Genomic DNA, 13,481 nt, shown 5'->3' with positions numbered 1-13,481 from the left:
AAATGTGAGTATGGGTAAATATTGAAAGTGAGATTGTATGAAAACACACTGTGCATAATCCTAAGGCAGTACTTGTTAAAGAAGCCTGGACAGAACAAAATGCGTATAGACAAGCATCCTAAAATGTTAATGTCCATCAAGGTACTTCAATTTGTTTTACTGGTAAAAATAAATTCTGAGAAGTCTCAGGCATCATCTAGCAGACAGTATATCCCATCTTTTCACAAATGTGTTGCCACCAAAGGATGGGAAAATAAAACAATGCTGAAGATTCAGCACAATCATGTCTCAAACTAACCCTTAATGCAGAAAAATCCCCTGAATTGTCTGATCTATACCAGTGGGTTTTGTAATGTGGGCAAAACTGATAGGATTTCCCATTGATTGGGCATTACATAGAGTACATTTACAATTGGTTTTGTGCAAATGTACGTAGAATACATTTACACAAACGCAATTGGTTTGGGAGCAATTTTCTTTACAGTGAAAGCTGTGAGAAGGGATGAACTGCTCACCAGGCATGAAACCTTTCTATCATAATGGACATTTAGCATGCAGGAGATGTAGTCACCTCTCGCGTCTCATTGGAAACAGTGAATGGAATATGAATTCAGGCTCTTAATTTAATTTGGGGGAGGCTTGCTGTTCCCATAACAGAAAACCAACAATATTGTTCTACTGCAGTATTCTGGTTAATACACAGGTTTCCTGAAATTCTTATTTTGTAGAATTATCTCTTTCCATTTCACAAACTCCCAGCAGACCCTGAACATACAGCTGTTATAATCAGGACTCAGATTGGGAGGCATGAGTGTGGCAGATCAGGACAGGGCAGAAAGAACAGTAGTTTTAGCTGACCTGCCACTAGAGGCAGTTAAAGACCTCTGTTCTCTGCAAATTATTACTGTAGTATTTTTGTGATATGTTTGTGCATATTTTCACATAGGGCTAATTATGGTTTTGTTCTTTATATAAATAATAATAATAATAATAATAATAATAATAATAATAATAATAATTGCTTACACTTATGTATATTTTCTGGACACTCCACTCAAAGCGCTTTACGGGTAATGGGGATCCCCTCCACCACCACCAGTGTGCATCCACCTGGATGATGCGACGGCAGCCATAGTGCGCCAGAACGCTCCCCACACACCAGCTCTCAGTGGGGAGGAGAGCAGAGAGTAATGAAGCCAATTCATAGATGGGGATTATTAAGAGGCCATGATTGGTAAGGGCCAATGTGAAATTTGACCAGGACGCTGGGGTTACACCCCTACTCTTTTCGAGAAACGCCCTGGGATTTTTAATGACCACAGAGAGTCAGGACCTCGGTTTTACGTCTCATCCGTCTCATCCCCCTGCTGGCATGCCGTCTCAACACCTCTTCCAGCAGCAACCTCAGTTTTTCCCAGGAGGTCTCCCATCCAGGTACTGACCAGGCTCACACCTGCTTAGCTTCAGTGGGTTGCCAGTTGTGAGTTGCAGGGTGATATGGCTGCTGGCATAAAGGGTGTGCATACATGTAGTACTAGTGGTGGAAGGGTTGTAGTTGTTGAGTGAGTGTATTTTTGTTGAGACCCCCACTTCCCCCTAGAATTTCCATTACGATGACTAGGAACACTGTGCTGTAGGAAGTACTGTCCTTCAGATGATCCTGACTGCTTGGTCCTTAAAGATCCATTGGCACTTTACAGAATTGGGGTGTCAATCCCAGTGACCTGGCAAAAAGCCCACATTGCTTCTACAATTCTGTCTTCATAAAATTCCCTTAATTCATTTGTTAAAGCAATTCCTCACTTCTCTCCATAGTCAGTCTCTTGGCACGTAACGTATCACCCAGGATGGTACTGCTTTTCAGTGGTGGATGAAATGGGTCCCCTACTTCACAGTATGAAAGGTGCTTTGGAATCCTTTCGGATGAAAAGCGCTATATTTTAATGTAAGGAGTTATTCTACTCTTTCCAATAGAGAGCAAGTGGAACAAGCACTATTTTGTCAAATTTGCAATCTTTCGCTGTGACATGCTACAAAAAATAAAAGTTGAATCCAACAAATGTCCATGTATTTGCAAAATGTATTTACTTTTCTGTGCAATTATCTTACTTTAAGTGCTTCTAGTATTAGTTGTAGGTCAGCAGCAGCTTTATCGGGGACTAAACAGAGCTAAGTGTCTGGCTAATGGACTCAAGAGTTTCATAATGAAAGCCCATCGCATTAATCTCTCAGCCCCACTTGAAAGAGGGGAAGAAAAGCACTTAACCCTCACACAAGAGGCCCTAGCACCAACAAATTCTGACAACAGATTACCAGCTCAGGATTAGCAGAAATTAGTGCCTTTCTTTAAACAGTGAACACACAGAGGATTAGGCCATTTTAAAGTGAATGAAGTTTGTTTAAAAGGGTAAGAATGAAGCAAGTCTAAAACTCGGCACCATGAAGCAGTCTGGAAAGGACAGCAGCAGTCTCTGAGCAGGAGCGACATTGAAAACTGCACAAAACGTTAAATATTTTCACCAAAAATATAAAAGGCTTTGCTTTAAACTTAAAAATTTGCCCAGATTTGAGTTTTGCTTCCCTTGCTACCACTAAATATTTACTCCTTAGACATCTTAGTTTTAGAATTTATTAACAAAGTGAAATGAGCTTTGTTTAAAACTATTGTAAATCTCTCAAACCAAAAATGCTTTGCATTCTCTGTCATATTTTAAACAGCTTTTTGCATTAGCCTATTAGCTTAGTACTTTCCTGGATTAGTCTGATGTTTGAAATGTCTGGATGTGTGAAAACATGCTCGCCTTGCATGAAGCAAGCAGTGAAATGTGAAATTGATACAACCTCTGTACAGGCAAATAATACAACAATAAACATTAAAACAGTATTTCTCGGGTGAACGTGTTCCCACAATTCTACATCACAAAAAACACCTGGGCTTGGACCCCAGAAATTTATTACAGATGAGCTGCCAGTGGGGCAGAAAACAATACAAGATAATGAAATAATGCATTAAACCTAACTCGCTGTTGTTCATTGGATTAATTTATCATTTCATTGCATATTGCAATTTCACTGACTCCCATCTGATAGATGTACAGTAAAAATGTTTACCAGCATCTAACAAACAGTCAGCAGAAGGAACTAGGGCTAAGGTGGCCTTGAAGGACATACCTGTATGGGACCAATATCCTGTGAGGGTAATGTTGAGGGTGTCATTAAACATGATACTGAATAAGTCGGAAATAATATGTTTTATTTCTTAAACACAAAAAAGGGAAAAAAAACTTGCATTGCAGAAAGCACCAAGCCATTTTCATTTTCCAGTTATAACTCTCAAAATCGTTACTCTGCATGTAGAATTACATTTAATACCTCTTAATATTTTCAGTGGCCTGACTGATAAAGGTTTTAATGGTCTGATGGTTTTGAATATTCTGTGTTAAACTCCATCACCACTGAATAAATTATTATCATGTGATAACGTTAATTCTGGTTTTCACATTCAAGTGTATTAAGTAGACAGGTGTGAGGCAACAACTAAGTCTCACTGGTTATAAAACTGACAGTTCTACCCATCTGAGAACAGGGTCAGTACAGCCCTGAACAACTGCATATCAGTCACCCAGTTCTAAAACTACCGTAGATAAGAACAGCTCCCCCTATCTAATATTAGAAATAACTACTGTATTTACTAGTAAACGTCACCGAACGAATACAGTTCAATAAACTCACACAGTCCAATACGTAGCTAAGTCAATGTACTATAACAGATTTAACCAAACAGATTTCTCTGTTTTATTAAATGCAAGTGTTGCCCAGCTTAATCCTTTCAATCACACTGTTGCTCTGTCTGTTTCCTCAAGACAACTGTCCCCTTTTTATTGTCTTGTGATTTAAAAATGCAAGGAGTGCCTTAAGAGCAACGACGAGAAACTAGCAATGCAATTACTTCCAAAAAGCTTTCAATCGTCCATCAACAAAGAGTTAGTTCATTAAAGATGCTAATTGGCTGTAATGGAAAGAGATTACAAATGTACCCTGATTGCTAATGATATGATACCAACAGATAAAATTGCTAATGATGCCAACTGAGAAAGATCTGTCATGTCTCATATTATTCTTATTAGAGTATAATACAAAATTTATTTTTGGCATACTGTATCTTCAATTATATTTATTTTGTAATTGGCATGCAATCCTGGTAATAAAATTCACATTAACATGAAATGGATTTTGTAAATATTTTTATAAATACTGCTCTTCCAGACAGCACCTTTTGCACCTTATTTTACCATGTCAGGCACTGACTTCATCAGTTCACTTTCAGCTGTGACTATTGATGGTATGATATCATTGGTACTGTATGCTGATATTCAGCACAGATCTAGGTATAAATCAGGATCAATCAAGCCACTTACCCAAATGTTTGTTTAGTTCAATGGATCACAAATCCAGTCCTTGATTTCAATGCACTCAAGCTCTTAACTACTTAACAGAAATAATTATTCCATTAACTAACTAATGTAACTAACCTTATTCTCAAGTACTTAGATAATATTTTCCATTCCTGGCCTATTCCCAGCTGATCTCAGTGTTTGCAGGTTTTTGTTGTAGCTCTCAATTAAGGTGCATAATCAATGTCTTTTTGAATTTATAATTTAATTAACAATTACAATTTATTGATCCAAGCTCTAAAATAGTAAGAGATTTAAAACTATTACATTTCAGCAGTGTGTTCACAAGTCTATCTGCAAAATTAAGTAGCTGGCAATGACATCTAGGTAATGAAAATATTGGTTACGTTTTATGGGCTCAGCTGGATTGATAACTGGGGTCATATAGACAAGGATAAGATTGAAATCCCTGGCTTAGTGTCAGCTGAAGCTGGGCAGCCCTTTACAGTGTGCAAAGCCTTTGGAACATGCATATGATGATGCAGAGTACAAAGTGAATTCATAGTGCTTTAGGGTTCATGAAAATGACATGTTTTTTTTCCAGCCAGCTTCCTGTCACATAAAGCAATGAGGGAAAACTAAGACATATTGCTTTGGATTGTGTTGCAAAGAAGCTTCAGACAAAGTCCAGGCCACTGGGAAGGAGAAAATCCAAAAACAGAAATATGCTAGACTCCACACTGTGAAAGAGTGCCCACATAGATATCAAAACTAATTACCATGATCAGCTGATTAATATTTTAGGGAAAAGCTGTAGTGGCTGGGAAGGACACAAAAATTAAACTTTGCAGGAAAGTAAGGCCAGATAAACTCGATCAGAGGAAAAGGGAGAGAGACTGCAATTAATGCTCTAACTTGAAAATGGGCAACAGGTCCCAGTGAATTACTGGGTAAGAAAAGATATACAGTACTACACAAGTCTATTCATGTCATACAAAAAGTCAAAAAGTAAAAAAAATATAAAAAAGAGTAAAGTAAGATCTGTTTTTCAGTCTGTTTACAAACATTTAGACTTTAGTAAACTTAATTTTGCACACAGGGTGTTAACAACAACAAATGGCAATTTTACAAAACAGTATACAGTGAATTACTCTATAAACCTGCAGTGTAAAGATGAACATAAGAGTTTACAAAATAATATTTAATTTCATGATAGGAGTCTTCTTTACAAAACTTTGCTCCTGAAAATATTCCTAGCTTCTAATTTACAGAACATTTGGTGAGATGTTCTTAATGAAGCCAGCTCCCACAGATTTCTAATGCCTAAAAGCATTATTATATTCTTGAATGCTCTATACATAAAAAAGCTAGAGTCAAGCCTTGTGGCACTCCACCTGCAGAGTGCTTCTGAAAGTATTCATAACTTTGCATTTGCAAAACATTTGTTGAATGTTGTAAATGAAGCAAAGCTCTCACAGGTTTTCAGTCCCTAATAGCATTATTAATATTCTTTAATGCTCTGCGCCAGCAATTCATCATACATTACCTACAATCTAGACAGTCTGCTCAATTCTCATCAAGAAAGTTACAGTACATTGATCAGGTGCAGCAACAGCTATTATAGCCTTAAGTTAGAGCTAACAGATGTTATGGAACTTTGCAAATAGGATTTCATAATTTGTCAGCAATGTTTGGTTTAGACACAGGACAGTTTAAATAACATATCTTGTACCTAGAGTTTCTGATACCAGACTTATTCTTGCACAGCAGTCTGTTTCCTGAGCATACACCCTCCGAAGCCACTGCTGTAGCCAAGAATTTGAGTGGTGTGATATACAATCAAGGATATAAGGACCTCAGTCCATTGTACTGGTATAATGTGCTGCAGTCTTATCATTGATGTTTTGTGAGAACCACAGTACCTACCTGTCAGACTACACACGTTCTCATTAGTAGTATACTAACCATCCTACAGTATATCCTTCATTGCAGTGCTATCCTGCAGTGTTTTAGTGGTGTGTCAGTGGTAACTTTTTTGTAGTGTGGTGGCAGTAGCAGAAATCAAATCTCAGGGTAGGTAGGTCATTTCCATATCTGAGCTACAGTGGCTCGTGAGGCCAAAGCTTTTCCTGGTTTCTGTGGCTTTAAGGGGAAAGAGAGTGAGTCTGCTCCCTGGATGGGATACAGGTGCACTACAGTGATTGTTCCCAGCAATGCTGGTCCCCATTTACAGTATACGGCACGTTGGACTGGAGCTACTGGGGTAAAGTTCCTCACTCAAGGTACAACAAGTGTCTGCAGCAGGGTTTGAACCCCTAACTCACCAATAGACGGGTATGAGTCCATAGCCTTACCGGCTATGTTACACTGTCCCCAGTGCTTCAGTGTAAGAGGCTTTGTTTACAGAGTAAAAATGAATAAACAAAGCTCAATATTTCAAAATGAAAATTAAACACAGTGTGGAGGTAAAAGGTGATATAGTGGGAGGATGGGTGGCAAGTTGACAAAAACAAACCAGTCCTTCCTCATAAATGAAAATACTCATCCACAATCTCTCCATTAAACAAAAATACTCATCGTGTAATTCCTTTATTATTCAACTCTCAACCAACCTTGATACACTCCACTGTATACACTTTAAAATAACGAGATCCTCCCTTTCAATTAACCCAAAACCAAAGATACCTGACAACACAATACAGTACAGTACACGCTTGATGGGGGAGACTCCATACCATGATTGCAGAGGTGATTTTCTCAAAACCCACAACATGTTTTACTTCTGTTAAGAGATCAATTTGGAATTCCTGCATATGCAATTAAGTTCAATTACAGTAAATGTAGGTTACATTTGGCTTTACTGTCAATATGTCTTTGAACAGTTCTCTAACTGTGTGCCATGGTGCACTGGTGTGTAGTAGGTGTGCCATGGATTCAGAAAAATCATGTTAAAAGGCTTTGACTGGGAATATGTGGAGGTCTTTCCTGCACTGGACCACACAGAAAACACTTATGTTCCCTGAAACAAGCCGACATTTCACTTGAAATTCCAGTCAAATACTGTAATTGTCATTACGATTGTAGTCTATGTAGTTTCTTTTAAATCAGTTGGTTTGCCCCAGAAGGTTTGGGACTTGAAAGGCTTGCTGCGAGCTGAAAAGGTTTGCAGGGCACCGTAGTGGCAAACCCCAGGGAACAGAGAACATAGAAAGCAACTTCAATAAGGAACCTAAAGAATCACATTATTTATATACTGCATACTTTATTAAAAGCAAAAACTTGACATGGGATGGCAAAAGAATTGAACCCGTCTAATGAAAACTAAGAGTAATATAGACAAAACTTTCAATGTTCTGTAGAAGGTTATGGAGCCTATCCCTTTAAGAGATAAACGAGGATGTGTTGCCATATTAAATGATACACATTATAACTGATAGAATGTCTCTAAGCAGCTCATATCGCATATGAACCGAACCCACGAGTAGTTCAAATTAATCTTACATTTTGATTTTTAAGCGGAAATTGGACTCACCAGAATTTTTTGGGTCGGCCAATTCGAAAAGGAGAACAAGGCATGTTGAAAGACACTTCTATTTGTCCTGTAAAAAGTCTCGGATCAGCCCAGAAGACTGCTTTCTCTTTCTGTATCGGAGAGACACCTCAGTCGGGTTCACCAAGACAAACGCTGCTTATTAAAAGAGGTCTCTTGCTGCAGCCTGCCTCTTTGCTGCAGTGATGGTCAGGCCAGCGTTCATCTTCAGGAAAATATGAGGCTTCTGTCTTGGCCTAATGCATTTAGTATACTATCACCTTATTATAAATCATTTTTACTGGTCCCACAGAAGTCTGTGAATTTTAGTACACAAGAAAACTAATTTGCCACTTTTCAGGAAAAAAACAACAACACAAACGACAGAAGGAAGACCTTGTTCCACTATGTCCGTATTGGCATAAAACGTTGTCAAGAAGTGGAATTTATGGGAGACAGCCCTGTTTATAAATGCCGTTTCAATGATGAATACCAGCGGAGGAAGCGCAGCTTGTTAAAATATTTATCAGGCCATGTTGCACGATTGATTCCTGCTTGGTGCGGGTGAAGGACACAGACGGAAACAGGACATGAAAAGAGGTTCCCTTCCAAAAAAAAAACACACAGAGATTCAGCGCGATAGATGCGCTGCGTGCTGAGAAAACCTTGTTTCAAGCAAAGAAAGGCAGAACCTTAACTGCTGATCAATAGAAATGAGCCAGGGATTTGAATAATCATCAGGTCGCTGAAGCCTGCAGCACTTAGCGCTTCCTAGCAGGGAAAAAAAACAAACTTTCAAGAAACTCAATCCCACGCTATTGATTTATGTATAATCACTTTAGTTCATTGTGCTCTGCACAGCCCCAGCCTTACCTTAATGCCTGCATCACTAATCAACTCAATATGATTTACTGTGGCTATAGCCCCTGCTGTTTTAGATTTACAGGCACCTGCTTCTCCTATGACTATTTCCCTCAAAAAGTCACTGAAGAGCTCAGCTCTATTCATAGATTCTAATCAGAAATACGCCATAATCTCTGGCTTTATCTCTAAGGCATATACTGCAGTAGTAATAGGTAGCAGATTTGCAAACTTATAATTTGTTGTCTTCTGCTATGCAATACTAATACCTCTTAACAGCTCTGTCTCTTTTGTGCACAATGCACAGAACGAGGCATAACTTGTATTTGTCTCTAGTTCAATTCTTTCAGGTTCCTGCTGATTTCTATTAAATTTTATGAGTAAAATGTGATGGTATGCTACTCTTCTCCTGCGGTACACTGAAACCACTCAGAATTTGGCCGGCTACAGTCAAGCAAGGCTACACTCCACAAATGCTAATGAGATCATTAACATGACGATCACAAGAACACTGACTTTGGTTGTCGCAGCCCAACCTCTCCTGAGAGAAAACTGCATTTCAGTCAGAATTTCAGGTCTTCCTGACCTCTCCCTTCGTGTGTATGGTTATAAATCTTGGCTCCACGCAAACCCTTTTTTTATTTTCAAAAGACAGCATCAGATCATACAGTGCATTACATCCCATCCGATCCAGACTGCTGCCAAATCCAAGAAGGGAAACGTTTCCACAGCCAGTGGGACTCGTCAGTATTCAGGCCTCTGGCGACAAGCAGTTTCTTCTTCAGTCCTGTCAACTTTTTTTCTGCGGCGGCGACTGTTTCTCTTCTGATCGGGCTGCAGAATTGATTGCGAGCATCGCTGCCAGGTGTTTTTTTTTTTAAGACAGCCCAGTTCACTTCATACATCACACTGAAGCACGGCCCAGCTGGCCTGACCTCTGTGAATCGCAGTCATCCATCTGTGGAACTGGAGAGGTTCTGCTCCCTGACTGCTGAGCCAGAGAGGCTCTCTGCAGCTATTGGACACACAGGAAACTGCAAACTGTACCTGCATACGGCAGCTCACACACGACAACTACACTGCAAGGCTGTGCAATATTGTTAACAGTTGCCTTGGCAACAGAACGGGATTCAGCAGAGTATGCACAGTGTCCCTGAGTGCTCCTTCCTGCCCATTTCTTTCCATCTCTCCTTCTTATATGAGCTTTTTCACTCACTACCCTTTTCTGCTTCCTCACATTAAGTGCTGCGATTTGCAGATTCCAGACATTCGGTGAAAACAGCGAGAAGGAATACTCCACAAACCGTGAAGCCTTAGACAAAAGACTGCAGAGCAAGGCTGCAGTTTCTGACCAGATATTGGTGAGACTATGAAGCACCAGTGGCCAACACGAGTTCACAACTTTCAGCAGCCTAGTTTTGCATCTCAAACCACAACATTTGCAATTATAAAAATGCAGAAAGCCCACAACTAATAAGAATGATTAGGAGAATTTACTAAATGTGCTTCATCCAGACTAATAGACTTTGAAAACAGACCAGAAATGACAGGAAATCAGCAGATTTTAGGACAATGATATTCCTCATACTAATAATTTGAGTTTAGATTGTATCAGTTTTTATCTTTGTTTTGAAGTGTAAAGTGAATCTCACTGTTTGAGAAGATCATTTTCTGTTGTTACAGTATATTTATCTTTTGGCACGTTATCAGGTGCCAAAATTTGGAAACCATACAAAGTATTCAAAGCAAAATCTTTTACTCTTACCTAAAAAATACTGGATTTTAGTCATTTTTATTTACGCAACTCTACAGACATCTACAGAACAGCAGAAATACTCACTAGCAGCCTATGTCTTAGGATGTGTATTAGGATGAACAAATATTTGATAAAGTTAGAAAAGATACAGGTAGTTACCAACAAAAACTTGACATTTGACAACAAACCAGACATTTAACGTACTACTGAATAATCTTACTTAAAACAGAGAATCCCTATATCTGTTTAGCAACGAAAACTGTGAAAGCAAGACTATTTGATTCAAAGCCTTCCAGGCAGACTTGAGATCAGTCTCGTGCTTCAAGAAGGAAATGAAAAGAAAACAGGCTGCACAAAGCAGCTACTATTTATAACTTGTACAACCTTCTTTTGCAGCTCATATTTTACAGACTTAGTAATACCAACTTTGTGAAACAGTTTTGTCTGAAACGTGGAGTTAAATATTGTCAGCGTGCATGTTTTTATTGGTTTAAAACCAACATGTGGGGCCCTGCTAAAATTCGTTCATTCCAACTCACCCCATTCTCAATATCCCCTCCAGTGATTGTGAGATAAGCTTAGTCCAGGTTTGGTTAGAACTGTGTTGGTGCCTATTACTTTTGAATTGGACCATTTTTTTTCCGATTAAAGTAAACATTAACATAAGTGTCCATATGTTTAAAATAACTCACTCAACAATGAAAGAAATCCAATAGGTACCAACTGCTGAAAGAAAATGTCTATCTTCACATTGAAAATAAGCACCATAAAGTGTCTCACTAATTGAAAAAGAACAAAATAAGATTGTGGAAGACGTGAGCTCATGTTGTTTCAATTACAATGGAAGTCCACAACTACTGTTCTTTCCAAGCTCTGCCATACATACAGTATAATACTGAAAGAACACTGGGATGCAGATCTTTGCTTTCATTACCTCAATTAAGCGAATGATCGTAGTGTTACAGTAATACAACCTTATAATCCCAGTGTTACCAAACAGCAGGCTGAGTTGACGTGTGATACAGCAGTTTACTGTGTGGAAGACTGAGTGAGAGGAACTCTTGAGAAGGGTCAAGACAGTGAGTTAAATATGCACCTAAGAGAAATTGGCGTCTTTCTGCAACTAAAGTTTGTGATTTTTCACACCCGTGTGTTTAATCAGAGAAATAAAACAAGATTGCAGGATGCCAAATGGCATGTTCCTGTCGTTTTCTTTGGGTTTGAAAGACTTATGACAGTGTCTTGTGCCCTGTGTGCTCCTTTGATATGTTAAAGTCTCGCCTACATTTAATGTATAAAAGGGAAAGTGTAACCTCAGTTAAGCAAGCATATTTACTGAGTGCTAGGGGAAACCCTGACTCTGTGCTATGCTCCCCTTCAGTTGACTGAATAAAAGATCTCTGTTTGTCAATCTCCTAACCTGAGTAAAGAGAACCTGTACAGTACTTTTTCAATTAATTTCACCAACATTTACAATGAAAAAAGATAATAGGCATCTTAGAATATCCTGACATTGGGTATATGAACATATAGTACCATTTAACAATGATTTTAATCAGTGAACCTCATTGCTGGTCCTAAAGAGCTACAGGAACTGCCATTTTTCATTCCAACATGACTGCCTAATGACTTAATTTAATTAATAACCATCTAGCCCTTTTAGTAATTACTTGGCTTTAATTACCACAGCTTTCTTACTTTTACTCATTGGGGGACTGGATATCTCTATTAACACTTACAGGGCTGTGCAGGATCAGGAGAAAGGAGCACTGATTTTAATATACAGTATATAAAAATCTCAATTGCAATTTTTCACAAATTGAAGCAATGTGAACAAATACTTGTAAATCATGTTACTTGCATCTTATTGATTGAGGTCAACAGACTGAAGAAGGCACTCACCAGATACTTCTTGCCTTGGAAAAGGACTTGTCAACTCTGAAAAGACAAGAAGAGAGACATGGCTGTTTACATTAAATCACATTCCCCTCAAACCCTGTTTCTGCTGAATTGTTTCTCATACTGACACTTTTTGATGAAATCAAAAGAAGTGTGAGAATATTTTCAGATGCAGGATAATGTTGGGTTCATATTTTTGGAAACAAAACACAAAAGAATGAGAAGTGTTATAGCACTCAATGGTTTAATACAAAAAGTCAATGACTATCATAAAAATAACAGTACTGTACCTCTATAAGAAAGAAAATAACCTTATTTCCACAAACAAGCAGTTACACAGGATTTTAAAACCTCATGCATATAAAATTCCAGTTAAAACAGCTCACAGCATGCAGTCTAAAACACAATAAAAGATTTCCAAAGCAAGTCCTGTACAAAATCAAAAACTACCATAGTCCTTACAATTACAATTGTACAATTGAAGTTTCGGGGACTTATTCTAATGTTTGTTTTATTAAGAAATGAAAAGTCACCACTTTAAATGAATAATTCATGTAAGAGATTCACATAGAGTATGTTTACATTCTGTTTAGACAAAAGATGTCTAGAAGTATACTCTTTTGTACGGGAGATGAGATTAGGTCTTTAATAAACATATCGCAGCCTGGGTATGGTGATAAAACAAGAGTTGGAAGTTCAGCATCAGTCTCTGAAAATGCATTATCAGCATGTTTTTGCTTTCTGTACTATTTTGTTCTTTACTTTGCCACAGGACGGAACATAAAACCCACCAGCGCAATTGTGGGAAATCAAACCGCCTCTAAAATTAGAGAAGCAGTACCCCTCAGCTCTTCTGATAACTCACCGAGAGCTCCATCTGTTTTGCCTGGATACCAGACAGTTATGTGAAGGGACACCGGCGCTCAAACCTGTGCCGTGGACACCACTTCCTTCCTACCTGAGGAGAGGCTAATTGGCATCTGTGGCGCTTCCTGACCGTCTGCTGCTCTTCACCCTGAGTGACCGCTGCCCTGGTTCCTCC

At 38.6% G+C, this 13,481-nt stretch overlaps 1 protein-coding gene across 6 annotated transcripts in view; it reads right to left on the bottom strand.

Moving 5' to 3' along the window:
- LOC148642033 (rap1 GTPase-activating protein 1-like) overlaps positions 1-13,481 on the bottom strand; it is a 233,997-nt gene that overhangs the window by 85,003 nt on the left and 135,513 nt on the right. For 4 of the 6 annotated variants that reach the window (XM_088617477.1, XM_088617476.1, XM_088617463.1 and 1 more), the window contains one exon: positions 12,443-12,478. Coding sequence is in view for 4 of the 6 variants with exons in the window: in XM_088617463.1 (XP_088473589.1) it covers positions 12,443-12,478 (36 nt within the window). In the remaining 2 variants the exon portion in view is untranslated. Of the gene's footprint in view, positions 1-7,926; positions 9,800-12,442; positions 12,479-13,481 lie in introns of those variants that run through there. The other 2 variants (XM_088617468.1, XM_088617471.1) reach the window with 1 other exon arrangement.

The sequence above is a fragment of the Lepisosteus platostomus genome, chromosome 23, assembly GCF_059453375.1.
Source record: "Lepisosteus platostomus isolate fLepPlt1 chromosome 23, fLepPlt1.hap1, whole genome shotgun sequence".
Lineage (NCBI taxonomy): Eukaryota > Metazoa > Chordata > Actinopteri > Semionotiformes > Lepisosteidae > Lepisosteus > Lepisosteus platostomus.
The sequence above is the reverse complement of the archived record's forward strand: the minus strand, read 5'-3'. Positions and strand labels throughout refer to the sequence as shown.